Source organism: Apis laboriosa, unplaced genomic scaffold (assembly GCF_014066325.1).
Source record: "Apis laboriosa isolate Shangri-la unplaced genomic scaffold, ASM1406632v1 scaffold38_cov145, whole genome shotgun sequence".
Classification (NCBI taxonomy): domain Eukaryota; kingdom Metazoa; phylum Arthropoda; class Insecta; order Hymenoptera; family Apidae; genus Apis; species Apis laboriosa.
The window spans coordinates 514,098-541,937 of record NW_025223092.1 but is presented as its reverse complement, the minus strand read 5'-3'; the positions used below and the strand labels follow the sequence as shown (position 1 = coordinate 541,937).

Sequence of the window (27,840 nt, the reverse complement as noted above, 5' to 3'; positions counted from 1 at the left end):
TTTGGGATTGTTGAGTTGGCTAATGTCGTAACATATTGAGATATTGATTTGTCTCGTTGTCTACGTTTCCGGATGAAAATCGACAAAAGCTACTTGTGCCAATTTCTCAATTTCGATAACCTGAGATCGATTCCTTTTTTCGTTGACGATAATAAAACATAATTTAAATTTGAAATGAAAATTCTTTGCAAACGGAATTCAATTAATACTTAACTTAATTAAATAATTGATAAAGTAAGAAGTAATAATAATAAAATAATAGAAGTAATAAAGTAGTAATAATAATAATAAAGTAATAAAAGTAATAAAGTAATAAGTAATTAATAAACAATCTGAAAAATATCGATGGGAAGAGAAATTAATACACTTTGCGTTGAACGCTGTAAACAATCAATCTTGATCACCTTATTTTATGCATTTGACCATTTCAAATTGTATTTTAAACTTCTCCCAGGATAAAAATTCATCAAAATGTAAAAATTTATCATATATTTAAATGAATGCGGACAAAGAAGTTCGAAAATGGAACATTAGCGAAAACAATCATTCATTTAGATGTAATCGTATAAATTTCGTTATTTATATTAATATTCGAATTATTTATATTATCTACAAGAGCGGCAGTCTGTGTAATAGTCTATGTAATAGTCTATGTAATCCCATCCATTTTCGCTATTCTTTTATTCTAAAATTATTGGTGGAAGATAATAATTGGCTGAGTTCTTAGATTTGTTCTTCAAGATGAACAATTCATTTACTATAGTGCCATCTTTAGATTTTCACTTGTTTCATTGCAACTTTCTTAAATATGCTAATCTTTTTTTTTTTTTTAATAATTATTCCCTGAATTGAAATCCATGAACTATCTTTGAAGGTTCAAATCAACAATTCCAAAAAAAAGGAAATTTTCTTTAAAAGAAACTTGTCTGCGGATATTCTTTTTTTTTTTAGAAGAAAAATCCTCCGATATCTTACTTCTGGTATCAATGTTACATTCTAATACTTCTATGATAATTTTACACACTAATTAATATTAATTTAAGATTATTTATATAACAATATTCAATTTATTTAATCGTTACTAGAATACGATATTCTCGAGAAAAGCAAAAAATAATATATTTAATTTCGATAACAATCGATGATCTCCTACCGCGGTTCATATTGGCCATAATGTTTCACTTTGTGACTGTCAAAGATTATATTAGAAAATGTATATGAATATACTATATATTAATATTGCGTTTTTTTATTAAGCATTTCTAAGCTCAAAATGCATTATAATGATTATTCTCTTGCTTCATATTTATGATATATGCAAATTTTTCTTTTTTTATAATTAATGTTACTATTATTATATATTTTATTATTACTAAAATATTTTATCTGATTTTATTTTTCATGTTAGTAGTGCATTATCTCATGGCAAAGTGAAGCAAGACATCATTTGGACTGCAAATACACAGTTTCTATTAAATAAAATAATTAATAAAAGATTTTGAAAAACAAAAACAGCGTGAAATAAGAAAATTATACATACATATAACATAAAACTTGCTATAGTTATGCCAAATTAAGAATTATAAATATATTATACAATATATGTATATTGTAATAAAAAAATTAATAATAATCATATTGTGTATATTCCTAAAAAATATTTTTAAATTAAAAATATTTAAAAAACTAATTTAAATACTACAGAAATTTGCTATAGTTTTGTAATTAATTTGTATCTACTAATTTTTAATTTATATCTACAAAATTTATTTTGTAATTGGCGTCAAAAAAATAGCAAATTATGATATCAAGGTTAAGCATTTTTATGTAGATATTAAGATTTAATAAAAAATATTTTTTTTTGGTATAATCGATTCGCAATATGACAAGATTGTATTTGAATTAATTACATTGAAAAACATACGTGTCTGATTAACGTTAAATTTACATTACTTGGAAAAAGAAGGAATAGATTTTAGATTCAAAATTTCCTTGGATATTTATTAATTTATTAACAAGATAATAAAAAAATTTCAGTATAATATATTGAATTTTCTCTCTAAAGATAATTGACACATTGAATGCTGTTTACATAGACATATTATGAATCAAATAATCAATGATATAATATAATAATAATGGCTCTAGTATGCATAGTGTTTTCAAATAAAATCGGTTAACTTCATTTGACTTCATTTAACTTCAAGAAATATATTTCTTTAAAGTGATCATCTTATTTTAAATTATGTTAAAATTATATTTTAATCTATAGATAATGATATTAAATTGATTAAAATAGATCTTATATATATAATTGCTAATAAAATTATTATTTTAAATAACTTTTTTTTTACTTGTTTTACTTTTAATGATCAAAATATTGAATTTTAATGTAAACTTGCTTGCTATACAGGACTATCAGCATAAAAAAATATTAATTTTAACTTTACAAAGACTTGAAAAGGAAAGGATTTTTGAACTCTTTTATTTAAAAAATTTGAAAAAAATGATATTTTCATTCAATAGCAAAAAATTTTCAAAGAATTATTTATTTTCACTTTTAACTTCAATTCAAATTCCTGAAAAAAATTGATTTTTTTATATATGGTATATGATATATGATAAAAAATAAATAAAAAAGAATATTAATGTATCTTATACAATACAAAAGATATTTGATTATATTTATTATTATATTTATAATTATTATTATTACAATTTATAATTATTTATAATAATAAATCCAAATTGAAATAGTGAATAAATAGATGATTTTCTTACAAGAATTATTCAATGAATTGATTCAAAATCAATTAGATAATAAGAATTCAAACGTAACAGATTGCAAAAATAATATAAATATAATAAATTATATTATATAATAAATAATATTGAAAAAATAAAGGGAATAATAGCAAAAAGATATTATTATAAATGTATCAAAAATGATATACATTTTGATAAAAAAATAAAATATAATTTATCCAAGATAATATTGTAATAATTGTAAATAATATATGTGCAAAAAATATTCAAATAATTTAATAATATATTTCTCGAAACTTGTGAGAGTTGTGAGAGATGTATCATAATTACGTTAAATAAATTATTACAACAATCATATTTGACGATTCATAGTTGTACTTCTTACTTTTCTATAGATAGAATGCAATGTATTATATAGAAAAAAAGATCTGAAATTTTATATTTACTTTTCTCTTTCTCTTCCTTTCCTCTTAAAATTTTAAATTTTATATTAATCAGAAACGTATATTTTTTAGAAGAATATTCGATGATAAAGATAAAGTTTAATAATCTTACAAACATTTATTTATCGTCACATAACTAAATCGTTTATTGAATTTTTTTTTGAATTATAAGTACAGAAAATAAAATATTACGTTTTATCGATATTAATACGTTTTATCGATAATAATGAAATAATTTATAATTAATCTATTAAATTATATGTCAATTATATGTCAATTCCATCATTATAATGTATATTCTTATGAAATAGATTTTACAAGTTTTGAAAAAAGCAATAAGAGAAGAAAATTCTTAGAAAAAGAAATAAAAATGTACAATATTTTTAACAATAAATTGTTAATAAATCATAAGTCTAAATATATACTGTAATACTAATGTTATAAATATATATTAATACTATAATATAATATATAGTATTAATACATATTATATATAATATATGTAATCTTATATAAAATCTGTTTTATTTATATATTATTATTAAATATATTATTATTATCATTAAATGTATATATCATTAAATATTTTTTGTTACTATTAATATAAATTAATAACAATAATATAAATAATACATTTTATAACATATTAAACATTAATACATTAAATAATAAAATCTAAATTTAAAAAAAAGATGTTAATTCTCTATCTCAGTTATCATCAAATATAAACCCGTTAAAGGCATCAAAAAATGTGTATACGGATTAAATTTATAAGGAATTAATGTTTTATCGCAAATTTCGACTTTATACTTATGAATAATTTTTATTAATCCAATCTTTGTTTGGTATGTTCCAAATCGTGCACCTGGAACAAAATTCTAATTAACACTAAAAATACAAAATTCTAATTATTATTAATTTCATTATTCATTCCATATTATTTTTTGATTATCTATTTCAAGTTTTTATTACATATGTACCAATACAATTTCTTGGTCCATGTCCAAATGGTAAATAATGCATAGGATGTCTTTTTTTTATCTTATCTTCTGAAAATCTTTCCGGATCAAACTTTTCTGGATTTGGATAAATATCTGGATCGTGATGAATGCCATAAACGGGTATCCAAATTTTTAAACCTTTGGGAATTATTATTTTACTATTTTCAAAAGTATAATCATTTATTAACTCTCTGTTCAAAAATGGCACAACTGGATATTTTCTTAGAGTTTCTGCAAATATGATCAAAATTAAAATTAGCATCAAAATAAATTATTACATAAAAATAATGAAATGTAAATGAAACTTTCAACAATTATGCAAAATTTAAACCAATAATCTAAATATATCATTATATGAAGATAATGAAATTGAAATGTAAATGAAATTTTCAATAATTCTGCATATTAAATTTAACAATTTAAAAATTTAAACTTTCATTTGAGAATTAGAAACTGAAATATATTAAATGTTATATTTCGATATATTATTGTAATACTCACCTTGAAAAATTTTTTCTAAATATTGCATTTCTTTTATGTTTTCATATGTCCATTTTCCGTCATTTTTCTTTTCAAATTCTTTAATTTCCTCCCGCAACTTATTCTGAATATCATGATTCAAAGCTAACTCGTAAAGAGCATTGCTAATTGTCGTTGAAGAAGTCTCGAAACCAGCCCCAAAGAAAACAAAAGTTTGAGCGCTTAATAGATCGTTCGTTAATTCTAAAAAAAAAAAAAAAAAGAAAAAGAAAAATTGATATCGCATTAAGGCGTTGAAAACTTTTAGTAACGATTCTTAAATAAATATGCGAGATAATATTTGTAGATAATTTGTACAATATATTATATAAAAATATTGTCCAAGTTTATTTTTAATATTAATTCTTTCAACACAATTGTATTTATATCTCAATTAATATTTTTGGATATATTTATGTCTCTCATAAAATATGAAAAATATTTTCAAATTTAATTTTATCATAAAGTTTATAAAATTTATATAATATTATTATTTATGATCTTTATCAAATTATACATAGTCGATAAAGTAGAGTAAATATTACTTATCCTATTGCTTTTATGAAACTATCTTATTAGATAGTATTAATAAATCTTTATGAAACACAGTTTATGATAGATCAATGTGTCAATAAATAATAATGTCTGTAATATTGTTCTATGTAAGATATGTTTTATGTCATATCATTTATAAATGAAACGATATAGAATATTATTATTCAATATAAATGTATTTTCTATTTGTTTATAAAATATTATTAGAATAAAAAGTGATTTTACGATAAAATTTTATTGAAATAAAAAAGACTTATTGTATTACTGGCATATATGTTATTATAATTATGATAAAAAAAAATTTATATAATATAATTCTATTTCGCATCATAATAATCATTAAAAGTAGAAATTAATCTTGTAATAGTCACTTAATTTATAAGAAATACGATGTTGTGTTGAAAAGACTAACGTATTAATTTAAGAATTACAAGATTTGAATAAAATATTAATAATTGTTTACTCGAAAAAAATTAAAATAACTTTATTTCCTCTTCCCCTTTTTTTATACATGCAATCTAAAGATTAATTTATTAAAATCTTTTCATATCTTTGATTTTTGTTTTGCATTATGCAATGATTTATTTATTTATTATTTTTTTTTGTTTATTATGTTACACATAGTATGATAATAACCGAAAAAATGAGTATTATACCAATTGATGATCGTCAACATTCAAATTAGATTATGAAAATCGGATGATAAAAATTGAACAATGTGAAAAGATTTTTAATATGCAATAAATTCTTTAGAAGCAAGTGAGCAACATCGTTTCTTTTAAAATTTAAATTCCAATACCAACGTTAATACCAACGTTTAAACTATACTAACCAATCTCAGCAATCTTTTCAGGATGTCTTTTAAGATCTAAAAGTATATTGATAAAATCAGATCTAACGATATTGTTCTTCTTTCTGTATTCTATTGTTTCACTCGTCAATTTCACGATCTTTTTCGTGATTTCGTCCCATGGCAATATACGAAGAAAGAAATTGTACAGCCATGGTATTAAATTTCTTATCCTAGTTTTCACTATTCTTCGGAAAGTTGGAGTGAAAAGTCCTTTTCCAAGACGACGAAATTCACTCTCCTTTTCCGATAATGAATTCATCTCTATTCCAAAAGCACAACTTCCAATAACATCAGTAGTAAATCTAGCAGCAATTTCTCGAACATCGAGAGGTTCTCTTTTTTTTATTAAAATATCCATATACTTTTCGAGTTGTTCAGAACATTCGAGAATTAAGGAACAAAGTCCTTTAAGTTTACTAGTAGTAAATATTGGTGAAAAATGTATTCTTAATGGCCGCCATCTTTCTGCTTCTAGGCCGAAGAGGTTCTGGGAGAGTGGTTCTCTCTATAATTATTGCATATATTAAATAATTATTATTAATATTTAATTTATTTGAAACATATAATTTTTTATTGTCTATTATGTATTTCATATTTTAATTCATTTTTATTTATTTTAATACTTGTTAACCTAGTTAACAAGTTGTTGAAATCTAATTAAAATTAAAAATATATTGGATATTTGAATATTCGTTCATTTAGATTATAGAATTTGTAAAAATTATATATAGAATTTATTTAAAGAAATATAAAATAAATTTATAAAAATAAAAAATCAAATGAGTCATAATAATAAATAAAGAATGAATTTAAAAATATATTTATTTAAATTAAAATAAAAAATCAGAATGACACATTTTATCAACTTGTCAAATATGATATGGAATTATAAAATGTATAATATCATTTTATTTATTTATTATTATCTTCATAAAAGTCATCTAAAGTCATGCAAATATAATTATTTTTTATCTTTATACTTACTGAATTAACTGGAAATAATCCTCGATTTGCGAATTTGTGAAAATCTTTAATTAAAACGGTTTTTATGAGATCAGGATCTTTAATAATTAAAGCAGGATTATTTTTTGAAAATATTCCAATCATAGGCTCGTTCTTATATTCATTGTATATTCTTGTGAGAAATTGTGAAGTTGATTCCTTTCCTAAAATTATGCTCAACATATTGCCAAAGCCGATCACAGGTTTAGGTCCAGATATTTCACGATTTTTCCAAAAATTGTTATTAATTATTAAATAATAGTAGAACACGATAAGTGCTATTATTATTCCACAAAGAATTTCCAGACTAATATACATTTTTTTTTTATATATCATATAATATAAAGAATTAATTTGATACCTATTAATTATAAATAATGTTTAATTAAAAATTAGCTAAATTAAACAATTTTATTTTATGTTATTATTGAAAGTATTATTATAAGGATTTGAAATAATATTTTATATGAATAAATATAAATTTTATAAGAAATAGAAATAGAAATATTATAAGAAATAAAATATAATTTGCATTATTTTTTTTAATTTTTAAAAATTTTTAAATTACTAAAACTAAAACTTTTTTATTTTAGAATAAATTACCGTATATATTTTATGCATTGAAAAACAAGTTAAAGATATAATTGTTTTCTATTCAGAGACATATCTCGTTTAAAGAAAGTACATATACTGAATCGTATTAATCTTCAAACGAACTTTATATACTAAACACTTGTGATAAGAACTTAAATTTATTATCATTAAAATTCAATTTTTGAATATTACGATAATATGAATATATATATATACAGCACATTAGGATAACCATGATAAAAGATATAAATAATTTTTTTTCTAATTATAATATATCATCATATTTGAGTCAATGAGTTGATTTCAGTAAGTATAAAATATAATATAAAATGTTTCAAAAAATATTAATACACATATTTTATTTTTTTTAAATTTAGACATTTTAAAATTAAATTTAATAAATTGTTGAGAAATTGAATTAAATTGTGTTAAGAAATTAGAAAAATTAGTTTATTAAAAGTTTATAAAGTGCAAAAAAATTGCAATTTATTAAGATCGCTAAGAATAATAAAAATTGTTTTTTACAACTTTTTTATTTAAATCTATAATAAAAATTTAGAAAACAGATTTGAAAAATTTATAATTAATTATACAAGTTATATAATATACTATATCACTTTGTTCATGTAAAAACAAGCGACAGATATGAAGATATAAAAATTTTTAGTTTTTAGATCAAAAATGAAAAACTACAATTTTTATTATTTTTAATTGTTCATAGCTCATAGTAATGTTAATATAGTAACGTTTCACTGAAATTTTACACATATATATTGATATAAATTTATAAAATGTATTTTTATACAAAATTCAGATAAAAGAATGATTTTTATTATAATAATCTTCGCAATTCTGACTATAAAAAAAATAACAATTTTTTTAATTTTTTCTTTTATATATAATTTAATAAATATATATAATAATTAATAATTTAATTTGTCTAACTTTTTAAAATTGAAGCCATTAAATCCAATTTTACGAAAATTATCATGTTTTAAAGAGTATGCTGATTCTTTTTGAAAAATCAATTAAGGACTTTATTTTAAAAAATATTTGTCTATAAATATATGACGCAGCAGTTTTCAAATTAAAATATTTTTCACGTGATTTAGAATGCGTTAAGAAATTTAGATAAGATGTATTTTACAACAAAGAAGTCATCATTGTATGTATGTATTTAATATTTACAATGCGATGACATACATATACGCAATCTCATATCAAACTAAAATACAGTGTAGTTAATATTTCGTTATAAATAATTCGTTTACAATATTTATAAAGTATGTAATTGAATATTTAGATGATGAATGATAAATGACAACAATTTTGTCGTTATATTTCTAAAATTATATTTTTTCAAAATATTAAAAAATTTTGTTGTAAGCAACCATATAGGAAATTTATTGTTTTTCGAGATATTTCAGAACATGCGAAATCAGAATATTCGAAATCAATTAATCGATTAATTACTTTTTTTAATATTTTATAGTAATATAACAAAATTGAAATTTTTTTATATCGTTGAAATTTGAAATTATTCAATGGTTATTTGTTATGTATATTACATATATGTAATAATAATTTTTAACACATACAAGTAAAATGTTATTAGAAAATATTTTGTCTTGATATTTGAAGGACCATAAATATAAATATTCATTCTATTAAAAAAAATAATAATTTATTATTATAAATTCTCTATTAGAATTATTGAAAGCCTTGTTAAGTTTTACAAGACTTACATTAGAAATTTTAAATAATTTCTAGAAAAAATTTGTATGTGAGTATCAATATATATTTTAGATCTCATACATTGCTAAAATTAAAATTGTGATTTTTAGAATTCATTCATCAAGTTTTTAGATTATGTAAAAATATCCAATTTAAAATTTATCTATTTTAAAATTTATCGCTTTATTAAAAGACAAGTAAATATTTTTAAAAAGGAATTTTTTGTTGCATTTACTATGACATACATATCAAAAACGATGTATCAAATATAAAATGAAATTTATTATAATATAATACCGTAGTATTCTATATATGCTGTAATTCATATAATAATTCATTATCTTTTGTTCAAATAATTCATTATCTTTTCCTCCAATAATTATCATTTCAAGAAAATTTGACAAATTTGAAAAATTCCATTCATGAAAAGACATAATAGAAAATAATTGAAAATCTTATTAATTATTTTCAATAGATAGAGAACTATAACATATAATTTACATTTTGTTTATTCACGAACAAAATTAGTTAAAGAAACGAAAATCTGAATTCATTTTTTATTTTTATTTCGATAAATCTTCAAAACATCTCGGTAAACATCGGTTTATACGTTTATACGTTATCAAAATACATTATCAAGATATGTTATCAAGTATACAATACTATTATGGAAAGAATAGATTCTTTCTTTTCATTAGCCAAGCAAAAAAGAAAATAATATAACAAACAATATAAAATAAAATTTAATAAAATTTAAAATAATATTTTTAACTTTTGATACGATATTTTTAATATTAAAATTGTAATTTTTCAAATTCTTTTTCAAAGTTATTTTTTTAAATTATTGATATTACAATAACTTATTTTATATTTATTATATTATTACAATAATATTTATTTGCAACTTCTAGATTCGCTATATATAATGTGATCAAATATTGATGTATATTTTTTAAATTATACATGATAATCGTTGTTTTTTTAAATATGTTTCTTAAAAATGATAATTTAAGTCATTTAATATAGAATAAACTGTTGTATAAAGTTATAAGTTTCTATAATGCATCATTGAAATTGTTTTAATATTTATAATGCAATTTTTCATACTAATGCGATAACGGAAACATTACATTAAAAATATTTTTCAGATTTTTAATTAATTAATTAATATAAATTTATATTTATATAAAATAAAAAAATTTTATTTATATACATTAATAATATAAATTTTTTTAAATTAATACCATGTATATGTTAAATATATGTTAAATTAATACTATATATATATGTTTTGTTACGATTTCAAAATAAGTTTTTACAAAAGAAAAATATTGTCTGAAATTATCTCTATTATTATCTCTATTATATCTATGATCTTCTCACATTTTTGGAATACTCTATATATTAATGATTATTGATTAATTATAACATATTTAATTAAAACATTTATATATTTGAAGAAATATTAATGTTTTCAAAAATAATAAGTCATGATTTATTAAAGTAATTTATAAAAAAATTTAATTATATTTATTAAAAATTATTATCAATTAAATTTTACTCATATCAAATAACTTTTTTCTGAATATTTTTTCATATCTTTAATTTTTCTTTCTTGAGTTATTCAATGTATCTGGAACAAAACAGACATATGTATATGTATATGTATTTATTGAATATAATATTTAGTTACTATAATATCAAGCAATATACAATCACTTATATTTTATTGCTAAAATTTACTTTGGAACTTACTTTGGAAAAATTATTACTTTTTTGTACTGTTTAATATCTTTTGATGAGTAGAATATTAATATGAAAAAATATTAATTTTTAAATTAAAATATTAATTTTAAGATTTATTTGTTAAAAAATTATTCATATGTAAATTTATATAAACTTAATTGAGAGATTACTAGAACACCGTATTGATTTGCATTAATAATTCATCCAAGCGAAGTTTGCAAAGGCTATATGTATAATATGAATAACGACTATTTAAACAATGATAAATCAAATTGAACTAAATGCTTATAATATATATATATGCGTATATTTTTTAATATGCATTTTATTGTATCCTATTTAATTCTATTTTTCTTAATTTTTAATAATTAATAATAATTAAATTTATTTATTATATATATATATATATTATTCATATATTTTATTATTTATTATATTATATTATATTAATGTTATTTTTAATAAAATAATTAAATAATGAATATATTTAAATTATTAAAAAAAATTAAAATGCAAAAAATTCACTGTTTGATTGTGATATTTTTAAATATTTTTCCGCCTGCCTATATAAACCAATAAGATTATGAATACAAATTAATAATATGGCTTTTATAACTCCATTTGCAGACCAATTAGATAATCCTAGTAATTTAGTAACTATAAATAGCACTAAAGCACTAACTATAAATAGCACTAGCATTATAATAGTATTTAAAAAACACTAACATTATCAAATCAACATTAAACTATACATTCTTGAACTTAAATTAATATTTTTTAAAAATTTTATTCGTTAAAAATTATTAAAATATACAAAAAAAATTCAACAATTTTTAATGTTTTAAAATAAAACAATAACTTATATTTTATATTTAAATTCTCATAATAACTGTCATAATTTTTATTAGAAATAAAATATTATATAAATAATAAAATAAAATATAAATATAATATAATAAAATATAATATATATATAATATATAAATATAATATAATAAAATATAAATATATAAATAAATATTATATAAAATATTATGTGTTACACATGTGATTACGTAAAGAAGTTCCTTTAAAAAAAAAAATGTTTTTCGAATTCATTAACAGTCTGATTTCTAAAAATAAAGAAAAAAAACTTACAAAGTTCGATTATATGAATTTTTATTTAATGAAAATATAGTATGTTTTATGTATGAATTTCAAAGATAAAACATATTGCTATAAAAAATCAGAAAAAAAACATAAAAGATTGGAATGAAAAATCAAGTAAATTATATTTGTGATAATATTATTAAGTTCATTAATTGCTTTGTGTGAATCTGATTAATTACTTAAAGTAAAAAAAGTCTACAAGAAAGCAATTTTATGTTTTCAAAATTGAGTTATCATTAATGTAGAAAAAAATAACAGACAAACAAAAACAAGAAAAGAAAAAAGGAAATAGAATGATTGCATATAAGTGTGATGTATTAGAATAGCATTAGAATAGATAACACAAATGAAAAATATTTGGATAATTAATTTTATTATTAATATATATCTACAGTCAACAATTATTCTTGAAAATAAATCATATATAATGATCGTGTAGTAAAAATGACTAGTGATAAATTTATAAATAAATATATATTGATAAATATAATGAAAGTGACTAATGATCAATTATTGAAAATAATATAACCAGTATTATTAGTATTCAAATATATAATAATACATAATTAATACCAATATATAATACTATAAATATCAAAATTAAAACAAAAATATATAATACTATAAATATTAAAATTAAAAAAAAATTTTTCAATAGGATTATAGATTATAAACTATATGTGAGAAAATATCAGTTATATGGAATTTTTTAAAATATTTTTCAGAAGTTATAATTTTATTCATTATAATATATTTTTAAAAAATTTATTATAACAGTGACATAATAAACTAGGTCATCTTAATGTTAATATCTTAATAATATCCAAAATAAAATACAGAAAAATCTGATATCATCAATGAATTAAAAATTAAAAGAGAAAAATTAAAGAGAAAAATGAAGAATCTAAAAAGCTATAATAATAGTTATATTAAAGTTTTTACGAAAATTAATATTTCAATAAAAATTATATAATTAAGATTATAATTGTTGTAATATAAATCAAAAATTTATATGAAGATAATATAAAAGATAATATAATATATGAAGATAATATGAAAATAATAATATGAAGATAATATATCTAAAAAAAAATTTTATTTTTTATTTTCTGTATACTTATACTTTAAATTACTAAAAATCTGAAAATTAGATGAAAAAAAAGTTTTGCAAAAGCTATTTTTATTATAAAATGTTTTATTTAGAACTATATTTAGAAGATTTTATTAAATAATATTATAAATAATATTATAAATAGCTAATTGAGAGTGAATCAATTTGAATGTTTTTGTATATATTCTATTTTACTATTATCCTTTTGTAATTTGAATTTTCTATAAATATATGCAAGTGAAATAGATAATAATATTTATATTTTTCAATTTTGTTACTCTTTATGAAATTATATAACAATTACAAAAATTCCATATGGTATAATTCATTCTTATATAGAAATTAAAATATATAAGAAAATCATTTATTCATATATAGATGAGAATTTTTTTACGTAATTATAAATCAAAGAATAATAAAGAAATAATAAGAGATATTAGAATTAATAGAAAATTTTTCAACATTTTGAGACTTATTATTATATTCTACTGGATTCTAATTTTTTGAAGTGTACTACAGATGTATAATTATTTCATCTCATTTATCGGAAAAAAAAGATTATCCAGAAGAATTAATTTATTTAAAAGTATGTAAATCAATCATCATTAAATTTCCAGGTAAGTCAAAATATTTTTTCTTATTCTTATTTTGTCAAAAATTATATCTTAAGTATAAGAAGTATAAAAACTGATCTGAATGATATCAAATATATTTACATACAGATAATAGATAAAAGTATTTATTAGATAAATTTCTCCAAAAAAAGAAGATTATTCATGATTTATATATATATATATATATGTTTAAAAATTATTTTTTATGTTTTTGAAAAATGATTATACACTTTCAGATTGGCAAAATTAAGAAAAATGAATTAGTGAGAGAAGAAAGAAGATAAAAGAAAAAAAAGAATGGAAGCAATTTATTTATACTATATATATAAAATGTTTAAAAATTGTTAAAAAAATTGTTAAAAAATGTTTAAAAATGTTTAAATGTTTAAAAATTTGCCATGTTTTTGGAAAATGATTATACACTGGCTTTGTTTATGTATACAAGAAAAAAATAAGAAAAGAAAAATCTTTAAATAAAGCCTTTTAGTCTTATTAGTTAAAAACTATATATATTAGATGGCAAAGAATTATATAGAAGTATTACAAAAATCTTTAAAATTACTCAATCCATTATTAATTTAATAAAGAAAAAGTCTATGATAGTGTATTATAGTTGATATTTTAATTTAAAATATTAAATATTCGTTGTATTATTGTTGATATAAGAAAAAATTATTTTTTAGGAAATATGTTACCTAGGAAATATTTGTCTTTTATGAAAAAAATATAATATGGATTGATAAAAATAAATTTGAATTGCGGCAATTGAAAAATAAGCATGAAATTTAAAAAAAAAAAAGAGAAATAAAGCATTTAAAAAATAATTTATTTTTAAGCAAAACTACTCTTGAATAGTTCGTCATAAAGTCAAGAATATTTTAATAATCTAGCAATTCTAATAGCAGAATAAGTAAATTTTTTTTAATTAATTATTTCTTAAATTCTTATGGATTAGAAAATAAATAAAATATAATCAATATATAAGTAAATAAAACTTTTGTTAGTGTAGAGTTTTATCATATATTATAATATTTAAAGCTTGTTCCTTTTTTTTAATATAATATAAATAAATAGTGAAAATAATTTTATAATCAGAGATATATCCAAAAATTGAGGATTTACAAAATTTTATAACATATTCATCAATTTTAATTTCAATTTAAAATTAATAATAAATTAATAATGTCTTTTTTCTAACTAATAAGAATTAATAATATTTTTTTCATTAAGATAAAGTAAATCAATTTTTCATTTATAATTGAAAAAATCTTTGAGGAAAGAAAGTTAAACTTAATACATAGATTTTTCAAAAAAATTTGAATTTTTACATCTACTTAAAGATGAGTACATTCAAATATATTGCGATGTCATTTAAAATAAAATTGAAAATTCAAAAATAAAAGCAATTTTGGATAAAGTTATCAATAACAATTTGAAAAAGTTTGAAACATATAACATGAGAAAATAAAGAAATAGGTTGAGGACATCTCTTTGAAAAATAATACAATCAATCAAATAAGATTTCTTACTTTTTCTTTAGCAATGTGTGATCTTTATCTTGTTTACTTTTTTTTTTCTTAATTAGTTTTGAATTGAAGTTGTTTGCAATTTATCAGATATTTTTTTTTATAAATAAATTTGACTTTATACATTATACGTTAAATCTGTAACAATTTCCTGTTGACATTAAGAAAATTTTCAAATCTTATTATTGATTGATAATTTAATTACTCACTAACAATTAATTTATTTAATAAGATATTACAGTTAATATCAATCAAATTTCAAGATTTCTCACTTTTTCTTTAGCAATGTGTGGCCTTCATCTTGTTTGTCTTGTTACTTTTTCTTTTCTTAATTAGTTTTGAATTGAAGTTGTTTGCAATTTATCTTTATTTTTTTTTAGTTTTATAAAACATAATTTTCAATAAAATATATTAAATAAATTCAATTAAAGTTAACGAAAAAAATCATAGTTTCCAATTGAAACTAAATTAAAAGTTTTATAAAGTTTTATAAAGTATAAAAAAAATATCGTTAAAAATATTAGATTATAATAATAAAATGTATGACTTGAATGAATTGTATATGGATACAGCATCAAATTGTTCTAAAAATTGTAATTTTGACATATGTAATAATTAGTTTAGCGACAATGATAATATTATTTCTATTTGTAAAAATAATTATCGAATACTTTTAAGCAATTCGAATTTAATTCTGACTGTGATATGGATGAAAACATTATTGTTAGTCGTGTCCATAATTGATCGGAGAATAATATAGAATTTGTATTAGAATCATATAAGCGAGAATTTAAATACTACAGCATGATCGAGAAAATGTATTAGAAATAGTGCAATAGTTTCTTGATGATGATTTATTTGAATTATTTGTAACAGAAATTAATATTGCTATATTGTATTTAAAAAAATCAATTTTTTAAATACGAAATCAATAAAATAAATTGATGTGATTTTAAGAGAAATGAAAAATTATAGATTTAATTATTCTGATGAATAGATACATAAAGATATGATTATTGATTAATCCTTTTATGTATAGAAATCTCAATTTTTTCGAAAATAATGAATCGTAACCGATTTATATAAATATAGTAAATATAGCGTTTTTGTAATAATGATTTAATGCACGATAAGTCGGATGAATAATTTAAAATTAAAAATATTTTAAATTATATACAAAATAAATTCCAAACTATATATACGTTAAAGCAAGAATTATTACTGGATGAAGACAATACTTTGACGAGACAGATTATTTTTCCGCACATATAATCTAGCAAAATTGGCAAAATATGGATGTAATACATTCAATATTATACAATTATACAATTTTTATATGTTCTTTATGTTTTAAATAGTAACTAATAGTTTGCGTTACTTGAGAAAAAAAATAGGTTATCAACGAGACGTATATAGGGTATTTGCTTCTCAAAAGCAGAAAAAAATCTCTTTTTATACCCTCAAAATAAAATAAAATAAAAAAATTCTTATACAGATAATTAATTAAACATTTAGTTTATAGTATAGTATAATTTTTTTCATATTTTTTAATTATTATTATAATTATATAGTTTTAAAATAATAAATCTCCAAATTAAAAAATAAAAAAATTAAAAAATAAAATTATTATTATTTAATTTTGCTATTTTTTTTAATTTCATTAATTTTTGATTGAAATGTACTAGATATGTATTTATATTGCACCAAATTTCGATATTAAATATATTTATATTTATTTTATATTTCGATATAAATTTTAATATTATTGATATTTTTGGAATTATATATTATTTAATATTTTTTATTTTCAATCTTAATTTTAAAAAGAAGCAGTTTAGCAGAGTTTAATATTCTTTTTGGTATCATTATAAAGAGCAAAATCTTAACTTTAAAATAAGACATATACAATGACAATGAGAAATTTTAAAAATCTGTACGCATGGATAGAGATGACAACATATACTTGAAGATATGAAAACCTTTTAAAGATGGATTTTTTCTTATATAAATAAATATTTTTTCGAGTTAAGTAAGGCATACGATCGAAAAAATCATTAGTCATTAAATAGACAGATAAATTGACTGCAAGTTTCGTTTAAATTATGAAAATTAATTTAATCATTATAAATTATTATACTATAGCAATAACAATATAGTATAATAACAATAATAATTGTTGACTGGACAATAAAAACAATAAATAAAATAAAAAATTTACGAGTTTAGCTGAATGAATATATTTAATGCATGATTGCGCGTATCTATTTACAAAACATTTGAAGTATGTGTATCGAAGAAAAACAAATAGATATCAACTATGAAATAGTGACGTTGCTGGCAATATTCAATAATGAAACCACATATAAAATTTCAGTGAACTTTAAATTCTATAATACTTCCACTAAAAGTGAACTGAAATTTGTTTAGTGTATGTATGTTTATTATGTTTGAGTATCATAATTCTATATACCGATCATGTCTTCGATATTCTTGATATTCAGTCAATTTCTTTGTATCTCAAATACTGTTCTTCTCAGGGGTTTTATTAATAGGTCTGCCTGCTGATCCGATGCTATATGTTGCAGAAGAAATTCATTCGTTGAATTTATATTTATTTATCGTATAAAATAATAGCGTACGTCAATGTGCTTACTTCTTCGATGAAATTCTGGATTTTTAATAAACTTGATTGCGTTCAAGTTATCCATATAAAGAGTCGTTGTAAGATAGTCGTTGAACATAGCTAGATCATTAATCAGACTTTTCATTCATATGATCTTTTTCACAGTTTGCTATGTATTCGGGTTCAGTAATCGATAGAACTACTATTCGTTGTGTTGTCATGTTGACCCTCAAGCTATTTTGCAAAATCACGGTTTTAAAACAAAAGTAGTAGATTTCCTGGTTTCAATGTCTCCAGCATAACCTGCATCGCTGAATGCTTTAATATGATTATTCTGTTCATTTGAAAAATGAATATTTTGTTGTTCTCTTTAGATAGTTGAAAATTCTCTTTACTGCATTCCAATGAATTTTGTTAGGTTTTTCCAAATATTGGCTTTGTTTACTACAAATGTAATGTCTAGTCTAGTGCCCACTGACAAATACATTAAACTTCCTACCGTTTATCGATATAGGAATTCTGATTTTTTTCTTGTAACCACTTTTATGCGCCTCCACGCACAGTTGATGGTTTTGGTCTACTGGGATTACTACTGCGTTAGCATTTTTCATCTGAAATCGTTGCAAAATTTTCTTGATGTAAACCTCCTAATGCAAAAATATGAAACCATCTGCCAGTCGCTCAATCTGTAATCCCAGATATTTATTTCATTGGATGTTACTTTAAATTCCTTACGGAGTTCAGCTAACAACTTTTTTTATGGATAATTAGTTCATTACACTAATTAGTTCATCATCGATATGGATCGCTAGAATCAGTTGGTCCCATTTGTAAATACGCAATAGTCTGGGCTGATGAAAGTGAAACTATGCTTCTTCAATACCAGTAGTAAAACGATGATTCCAACATCTTAATGCCTATTTTAGACCATATAAACTACGATTCAACTTGCAAACACGATCAGTTCCATCCTCGTATCTCTTCGGTTATTGCATATAGATGACCTCGTCGATTTCTTCGTGAAAAAAAGCCGTCTTGATGTCAAATTGCTGTAGGTACATTTTGTTCGAGGCTGTGATAGATAGTCCTTATTAAAACAAGGCTAAACGTTTCATGACGTCAATTCCAGCACTTTGTTTGAAACCTTTAGCAACAAGTCTTGCCTTAATCGTTATGTTTCCATCGCTATTTATTTTCAGTTTGTAAGTGCATCAATTATCTATGACTTGATGACCTGATGGCGGATTTACTAATGTCCATGTTTGAATTTTTCTCCAAGAGTTTTTCTCCATTTCTCAATTTCGTCATCCATGACTTCTTTCCATTTGATTGCGTTGCTATATGTGATCGCATCCTCATAGTTTTCTGGTTCATGATCTGTGATTATAGTGTTTCCGTATGTGAGCCTGTCTCATCGGCGTATTTTATTTCTGTTTCTCAAACATTTATTCATATTGATACAATTATTCGTATTGATTTTTGTTTTCTGGATCGTTTGATTCTTCATCTGAATTTACTTGCTCGTTGTTTTCCGACTGAATAACGGTTTTCGATTTGACATTTATTTTGGTTGTCATCTTTCTGATGTTCAAAAATTATGGTATTTTACTCTAATTTCCATTCTTCATTTGAATTAATTTCGTAATACTGATCTGTGAATTTTACATCCCTATTTTACTTTATATTTTATTTGTATTTTAACTTGTCTTCTTTCAGGAAGCTAGATCCGGATTCTTTTTGTGTTTTCATCATATCTGACAAAAACGCCTTTTTCGACTTTAATGTCCCATTTTCGTCTCTTCTCTTTAGGGATATGAAAGTATATTTCTTTTCCGAAGGTTCTGAAGCTCAAAATATTCGGTCTCTTCTTGAGCCACAGTTCAATAGGTGTTACTCCTTTCTGCCCACTGGTTCCGGTTTTATTTAAAATGTAAACAGTGTAATTAATTGCTTCAGTCCATATTTTGATTGACAATTTTCCTGCATGTAACGACGTTCTCGCTAAATCAAATACTTTTTGTTTTCCCGTTCGGCGCAACCGTTCTATTCCGGAATAAATGGTACTGTTTTCTGATACCTAATGCCATATCGATGTGTTAGTTCTTCAATTTCTTTATTGGCGAACTCAAGATTGTTATCCGATCTGAGGATCTTGATTCGTTTTTCTAAATGCTTTTTTCTAAATGCTTATCAATCTTCTTAAAAAAATCCTTTAGACATTGTGATGTCTCTGATTTATTTTTGATAAAATATAAGCTTCTCCAGTGACTGTAGTTACCTTTCTTCATTAAGAAATATCGAGCTCCTCCAAGTGAATTTTCGTAATCAGCGCCTTGGCGAAAAAGAATGCACGTGTAATAATCTACGATATCCCCAAATCAGACGATGAGGGATTAATGAGATCTCTTATCGAGTAGAATGTAGAAACGAACAAAAATAAGTTTCGTCAATAAATAAAATTGGCCTTCAAAATTGGCAACAAGAAAAAGGATATAATTGAGTACTAGAAACATCAAAAGAGGTACGAAATATTCTTATCAAGATGAAGAGACTCTATATTAATTGGAGCAATATATCTATTGCAGGACCCAGGACTGATGGCGAAGTGTTATAAATGTCAAAATTTCGGATATACTACCGGAACGTAAAGGAAATCTACGGACATTGCGCAGAAAAAGGGTACGCCTTCAAAAATTATCCGAACAAAATCAAGAATCCAGCCATAATTGCAAGAGAAACGGTCGTGCGTAATTTTTTTTATACGAGGCTCCGTTGAATCAGGTTCTACTAAGGATTATGGCCAATAAAAGCTTTAAGAACGGACGCAAACTACGTCTGGCCGAGCTAAACATGCAGAGATCGCAGTGCGTCACCCTCGAGATTGCGCGGATCATGGATGAGAAAAACATCGATATTTTATTCATGCAAGAGCCAAGGAAAATTCATCGAGTTTGGGCAGCGTGTGCTTGTGGTTTTTGGAGGCAAACTCAACACCGCGGTCCGAAATAGCGGTACGAAATCCAATGATCACGATCACCAAGTTGGCATGATGACTGCATATGAGTGGAGGTAATCGGGATCTTCGGCCGGATCTGATTAGCATTTACTTTTAATGTTCTGAAAATGTGGAGTTATATTTCCGAAAAATAGAACGAATCATGTCCACTCTCTCCGGAGAGAAAATAATAATATCGGCCGACGCGAACATGAGATCACCCTTCTGGCATTGCAGTCAAGCATGTGGCGAGATCAAGCTAGCGCTAGCGAGTCTCGACTTCATGGTACTGAACGAGCCGAGAATCCCAATCTTTCGCTCGCATTTAGGTGTCTCGATCAATATAACTCTTGCATCGTGAAACGTCCTGAAACTCATCAGAGAATTTCATGGAGAAATGGACAATCAGCAATCATAATGCTATACAGATATGTATGGCATTACAAGACGATCAGCAATACAACCAGTAATATCAACCGCAATTTCCCAGATACAACATAAGAATAGCAGACTAGGAAAGTTCCGGAAACATCTCCTGAAATTGCAAAACTAGAGACATCTGAACGCTGAGATTTCCGCGCCCTGCAGGATAGCGTCATTGAGGCATGCAATTATGTAATAAAGACAAAGAAGGCGCATATAAAATCGGTGATATAGTGGATGGAATCTTTGACCCTGCGCAAAAGGAGAATGTACATCGCGATAAAGACATTATAGATGGAGCCCCGAACTAGGGAAAGAAAAAGGATCACGTACCTGAACCTCCGCCGAACATACAAAGCGGCGATCGAAAAAGATAAGCGAAAGAGTTGATAACGATTCGTCACTGCGGAGGGCAACCGTGACCTATGGAATGCGATTTAGAAACTTTGCGGCAGAAAGGTCGGAGATTGTAATGGCAACGCCGAAGAGATGGCAGGACAAAGGAAAAGGAAAACGATGCGCCGCCCTTCGATAAGGTGGAAATCCGACGCGTAATGAGAAATAGAAAAATCCTGAATCGAGATTAAGATTCTTAAAACCTCCCACGCCGTAATCCATAAGAAGCTGAGCGACCTTTTTAACGCGTGCCTACAGTTCCTTCTCTGGGATCTGGAAGGAAGGTCCGCGTCTTGTTAAAGAGTGCTGATAAATCGGATCCGGCTTCATACCGACCGATCTGCCTTCTTTCGGTGATCGGGAAGTGCTTGAAAAAACTGTTGGCCGGCTTAGAAGAAAGGCTTAGACCTGTTCTTGGACTGCCAATTCGCAGCCGCGAACCAATTCAGATTCCGAAGAGGAAACGAATGCGATCCTGATAATGAAGGAAATGACGAGCGTCAATAGACAAGTATATCCTCGCTATCCTCTTCGACATCAAAGGAGCATTTGAGCATATAGTGGCCAAGTATACTCCATCGCTTACGGGATAGAGACTACCTGAGAAATCTGTTCTTCCTGATAGCCGATTACCTGCGAGGACGAACAGTAAGTCTCGTCGGCATGAAGATATTTCGAAGCGCGCCACGAAAGATTTGTCTGCAGAGATCCATATTGAGTTCAAATTTTTGAAATCTGGTCTTCGATTCCTCATTCTTGACCGGAGAGGCATGCGGTTGCATATACGAATGATCTCTTGATGCTAATCACCAGGAATAGTTATCCGGATCGAAACAGCTGGCCAGGTTGCCATAGGGATAATCAAGAAGTAGTGCGTAGAGGAGAAACTCACTCTCTCGGCGCAGAAGACCAAAATGATTTTGCTAAAGGGCGCATTTGATTCGAGGAGGCCCCAAACAATAAACTTGCAAGAACACTAGGTATTAATGAGAGCGTCAAATATCTGGGCATACACTTCGACACCAGTTTGCGAGTAGCGATATAACACAGTTTCTTACAGGTCATGGAGACTTCGACGAACAAGCTCGAGCGACACAGGCTGCAAAAATCCACGGCATGCGCTTGCAATATGGAGCGAGAGACTCCAGAACACGTTTTATTGGACTGCAGGTTGTTCAAGCAGGAGCAGCTACAACTGCGAGAAAAATGCGCGGAAAAGAAGATAATGTGGCCGCCACGAGTACTCTGTAGGCGCGTCATTTATGGGGAATTTAATGAAGCAGCAGGTAAGATCCTCCGTAACAAGAACAACAGAAATGGGCATCTCGCTCGTCGCAGAACTTGAAGTGAGTGAACGCGAAAATCCCAAGAGCCCAACCCCGATCGCATAGTAGCAGACTTAAGTATTGATGCGGTAGGATTTAATGGTGAAAACCAATATTAGACGAAAGTCGATAGTTCTACCTCTTCGTAATCCCCGTTGGATTGCTGCGCCCATCACTAACTAAACGAATCGTCGTCCAGAGGGGTATTTCGTATTGCCTAATAGCCCAGAGCAAGGTTTTTTTAAACCCAAGAACGGCAAAATATCTACGTTGCCTACGTTACTTCTCTTCACGAAGTAATGAAATATAACATTATTAAACATTAGGCGGGTCAAATCGATATGGGAGTATCACTCCGAAAGAAGCGGCGTCATTGCCCCGGAGATGCACAGCCGACATCAATTATCATATATCTTTGGAAGAAGAAGAATTTTTCAAACCAAGTTTAATCATACAGGTATGCAAGAATTTTAATTAGAAGATTGCTTTTTGTAATCTAATCATGATAATTATATATCATGATAACCATGATAATGGTATAGATTGTTCTCGATGAAGTCATGAATTTGCATTCCACTTGATATTAAATCGGCTAGATTGTCGCTGGATCCATATATCGCCATACATATTGCTTACTCATCAGTCAGTTATATGGATTGTATGTCAGCTATATAATGCGAGATAAAAATTTTAAGTACATGTGGTACTGAATTGAATCAATGTAAAGTGATCGTAGAGTCAGATCAAAACAGAATTTTATCGAACGTAAAAGATGTTTCATCGACATGAAATCAGATATGTGATGATGTTCTTTTGTCAATTGATAACAAAAAGTATGAAATTGAATGAAGACGAAATTTCGTTAAAAAATTGTTGAATGATTTTGAGATTATGCAATAATCATAATTGCTATCAGGAGTTAATCCAGACAATATATATATCAGCAGATATTGATTCAGTCTAACTGCAATTTTCATATATTTGTATCAATAATTTTATATTAATGATGATTGATCGGAATATGCTAAGAAGATTAGACAGTATCACCATTTTGGAGAGGATACTACGGTTTTGTAATTTTGATTCATCGAAATAATTCTCTAATGGAATATGCTTGAATTGTTTAATTCAATATATATTAAGAGTTTTTAATCATTTTGTTTAAATCTAATCATAAGTGCGTAGTGACTATTTTATTGTGCAATAAAGTAATTAATGATTTATTGTTTGTCATCCATTGTTGAATTAAAATCTTCTTGATTTCGTCTATTATCGTAGATATTTCATATGTGTTATGCGTTAACATATCATCGATATAAATATTTTCGTGCAATTTCTCAATCTTCCGGAGAAATTATTTGCTTTTTGCTAATTGATGTATTACGCGAAAGTACGTATTTAAAATGTATGTTTCCAATGATTGATTAGGAAATATTGCTCGCGTTAGAATAGAATCTTTAATTGGATTTAATAGATGAATCAATATCTGTTGTTACATTTTTCCAATCAGATCGAAAGCGAATCAAAAGTGAATAGAATTTCTCTTATTTACCTTATTTCTATTATTTACTCTATAGTATCTTCTATGTTGAAGTTTATAAAGAGCATATTGTTTAGAAAAATGTTATTTAAAAACTGACTAGAAGTTTACTATTGTATGAAGAAAATAGCCTTGATTGAATGTTTCATGTTTCATATTTGTTCGAATGGACTAATTTGTTTATAAAATTGATATATTTTGTTTTTAATTGCAGATTTTTTCGTTCTAATATCTGGGACTATAATTATTGTTTCGTAACAATTGCTTGAAATATAAAAATTCAAATTTTATTTTTTATCCAAAAATCGATATTTATCTTGTATGTGAAAACAAATTGATAAAAATATTTTATCTCATATTATTAATTAACATTTATAAAAAAGAATAAAGATAAAACATCAGGTTAACAATATATGATTCTTGTATGTAAGCTGATTGTTTATATCTTAATCGATAGATTTCTTTTTAATGCATTAAAGCACTTATTTTGATAAAATAATTCAGTCTTTATGCTTAGATTCTTTTTTTGTCTTCAATCTTAGTTGAACAAAAAAGTAATTTCCATTTTTTGCATAATTTTTATTTCCGATCTCCAGATTTTTAATTAAACATCTGTTACATAACAACAGTATTAAATTCAATCCATATTTATTTTATCAATCAAGTTTAATAATATCTTAATTATGTTAATTATTTAATATATTTTAATACTAATTTAATTAATTTATTAATAATAGGATACACAATAATTAATAATAGAAAACTTATTAATTGAAAAAGAAAGAAATGCGATTTTAGCGTACAAAAAAAAATATCAATATGAGAAATTTCTCCTAGATAGATAATTGTCAAACTTCTTTTGCGCAAATTTTTTCTTTGCGAGATTTTCCATTATTTCATTATTTCTGTATTCTGATATTTTTCACAAATTAATCTGCAATTTTCTGTAATAAATTAATAATTCAATAATTCTAATCAAATACTTTCTTATTTTCTTATATAAGTAAATCTTAAATAAATAAATAATTCTTAAATAATTCTTAAATAATATATCTTAAATAAATAAATAAACATAAACATATGAAAAAAAAATTGGATTTAAATATTTAAAAATTTCAAGAATTCTTTTTAAAATTTACTTTTTTTGGAACAGTTAAATTCGATCAGTTAATTCGTTTTCTTTAATGAATTGGTTTTCTTTTTGAGACTTTTTATCTTTGTGATGAGTAGAATAATGTGCAATAAAAAAAATTTGATTTTGAATTTTAATTTTCAATTTTCAGTACAATTAAATATTTTCAATGTAATTAGATATATTAGATAATAAATAATGAATTAATAAAACCATATTTTTTTTTATATATGACAGGACATCAGCACATTTTTGTGACAATATAAAAAAAACTTTGAATTAATATAAGATGAATCGATCGCAAAGGTTCAATAGAATGCCAATAGATTTCCAGATTTTTATCTGTTGAATTTCTGTATCTGAAAATCATTTAAAAAATTTAATATAAAAGATGAAAATCAGTAATGAAAATTAGATTTTACTGCTTGGTGAGGGCATTCTGAAATTTTATTTTCTGTATTATCGTACTCTCAGTAATTCAGTTTCAACTTAATGATGCTGAATCTCGTTGAGATGATTACGGTTCACTGATGAAAAATAAATGCTATTAAAATGAGTCTGTTTGCAGATAGTAGTTGTTCGTTGCTTTCGCAATTCGATTGAATTTGTTCTGTTTTTGCTCATTTTGTTCGCTTGTCTCGTTGTTGATCCCTGATTAATGATTTTGGTTTTTTTTGGAAAACTAATCAAGAAATACATTGAGGGTTATATCCATCCTTTCCACAATGTCGAATACTTCTAATAGAAAGAATACAGTAATGCCTAAATGAAACCAAATCTGGAATGAAAGGCAATCGAAATCGTCTTCTGGATAAAAACCGTGATCAAGAGAATAATGTTTACGGCTATTGAGTGTAGAAATGGAAAAATCTTGAGATATCTGGTGACAGATATTGATAAAAATCTGTTAAAAATTTTTATTCAAAAATAACTTTATGCGCGCGTGTTATGAACAAATTCTCACGTGTTTTGTTAGGGTTTTAAGATCGACCTGGTACGCTGTTGCAATGCAACATATTGTCTCCGATTTCGTTCAATGAGGATGCAATGCGCGTGCTTTAGTATAATTGATGCTGAGTGAAAAATGTACAATGTTATAACATTATTATAACATTATTATGCAATTAAGAGATTGAATAATTTTTCATCCGAATAGAATTATAATTATGGCTTAATATATAATTATATTTATTATAATTTTACAAGTAGTAATTAATTCTAATCTTCTATATACGATAATGAAGTTATGATTGTTGTTCCACTGTACGATGATAAGAATAAGATAAAAATAAGATGATTTTATAGATCGCTTGTTTTTAGATTTACGAGGAAATGACTCATTCGATAATTAGCAATACATGAATATATAATGAATTTATAATAATTATTATAAATTCATTATATTTATATTTATAAATAATAATGAATTTGATAATGCATTCATGTATTACTTGCTAGATCAATTTCTTATCTTGGAAGATCCAAAAAGCGCAATGTGGATTGCATATCTTGCATAAAGATTGTTTTATATAAGTATCACAGACGAATTTGATCAGATGATGTGTTCTATGCAATAAAATGGAATATCTTTCGTTATATGAGAACTTGCACGCAATACGCGTTCGTTTTGTAGTAATTCTGTCTAAGAATGGGACAAGGAATGAAAAGTTATGTGAGTTGTTGTTTTAAATTCTCGTATTTCGTGATACATTTCTTGTTGAGCGATATTGTAAATAGGATTCGCGTCTCAATCTTATGCAATTCAACGATGATCAAGAGTTCAGAGGAAGTTC

General features: G+C 24.1%; 1 protein-coding gene across 5 annotated transcripts in view; it reads right to left on the bottom strand.

Moving 5' to 3' along the window:
* Nucleotides 1–3,813: 3,813 nt before the first annotated feature.
* The window catches only part of LOC122715570 (probable cytochrome P450 6a14), a 181,083-nt gene continuing 157,056 nt past the window's right edge, over nucleotides 3,814–27,840 (bottom strand). For 2 of the 5 annotated variants that reach the window (XM_043937851.1, XM_043937850.1), the window contains exons 6-10: nucleotides 7,122–7,303; nucleotides 6,117–6,642; nucleotides 4,712–4,933; nucleotides 4,190–4,441; nucleotides 3,814–4,074 (exon numbers count right to left, since the gene is read on the bottom strand). In XM_043937851.1, the coding sequence (XP_043793786.1) occupies nucleotides 3,905–4,074; nucleotides 4,190–4,441; nucleotides 4,712–4,933; nucleotides 6,117–6,642; nucleotides 7,122–7,303 (1,352 nt within the window). In that variant the 3' untranslated portion in view covers nucleotides 3,814–3,904. Of the gene's footprint in view, nucleotides 4,075–4,181; nucleotides 4,442–4,711; nucleotides 4,934–6,116; nucleotides 6,643–7,121; nucleotides 7,501–7,742; nucleotides 7,815–27,840 lie in introns of those variants that run through there. The other 3 variants (XM_043937853.1, XM_043937854.1, XM_043937852.1) reach the window with 3 other exon arrangements.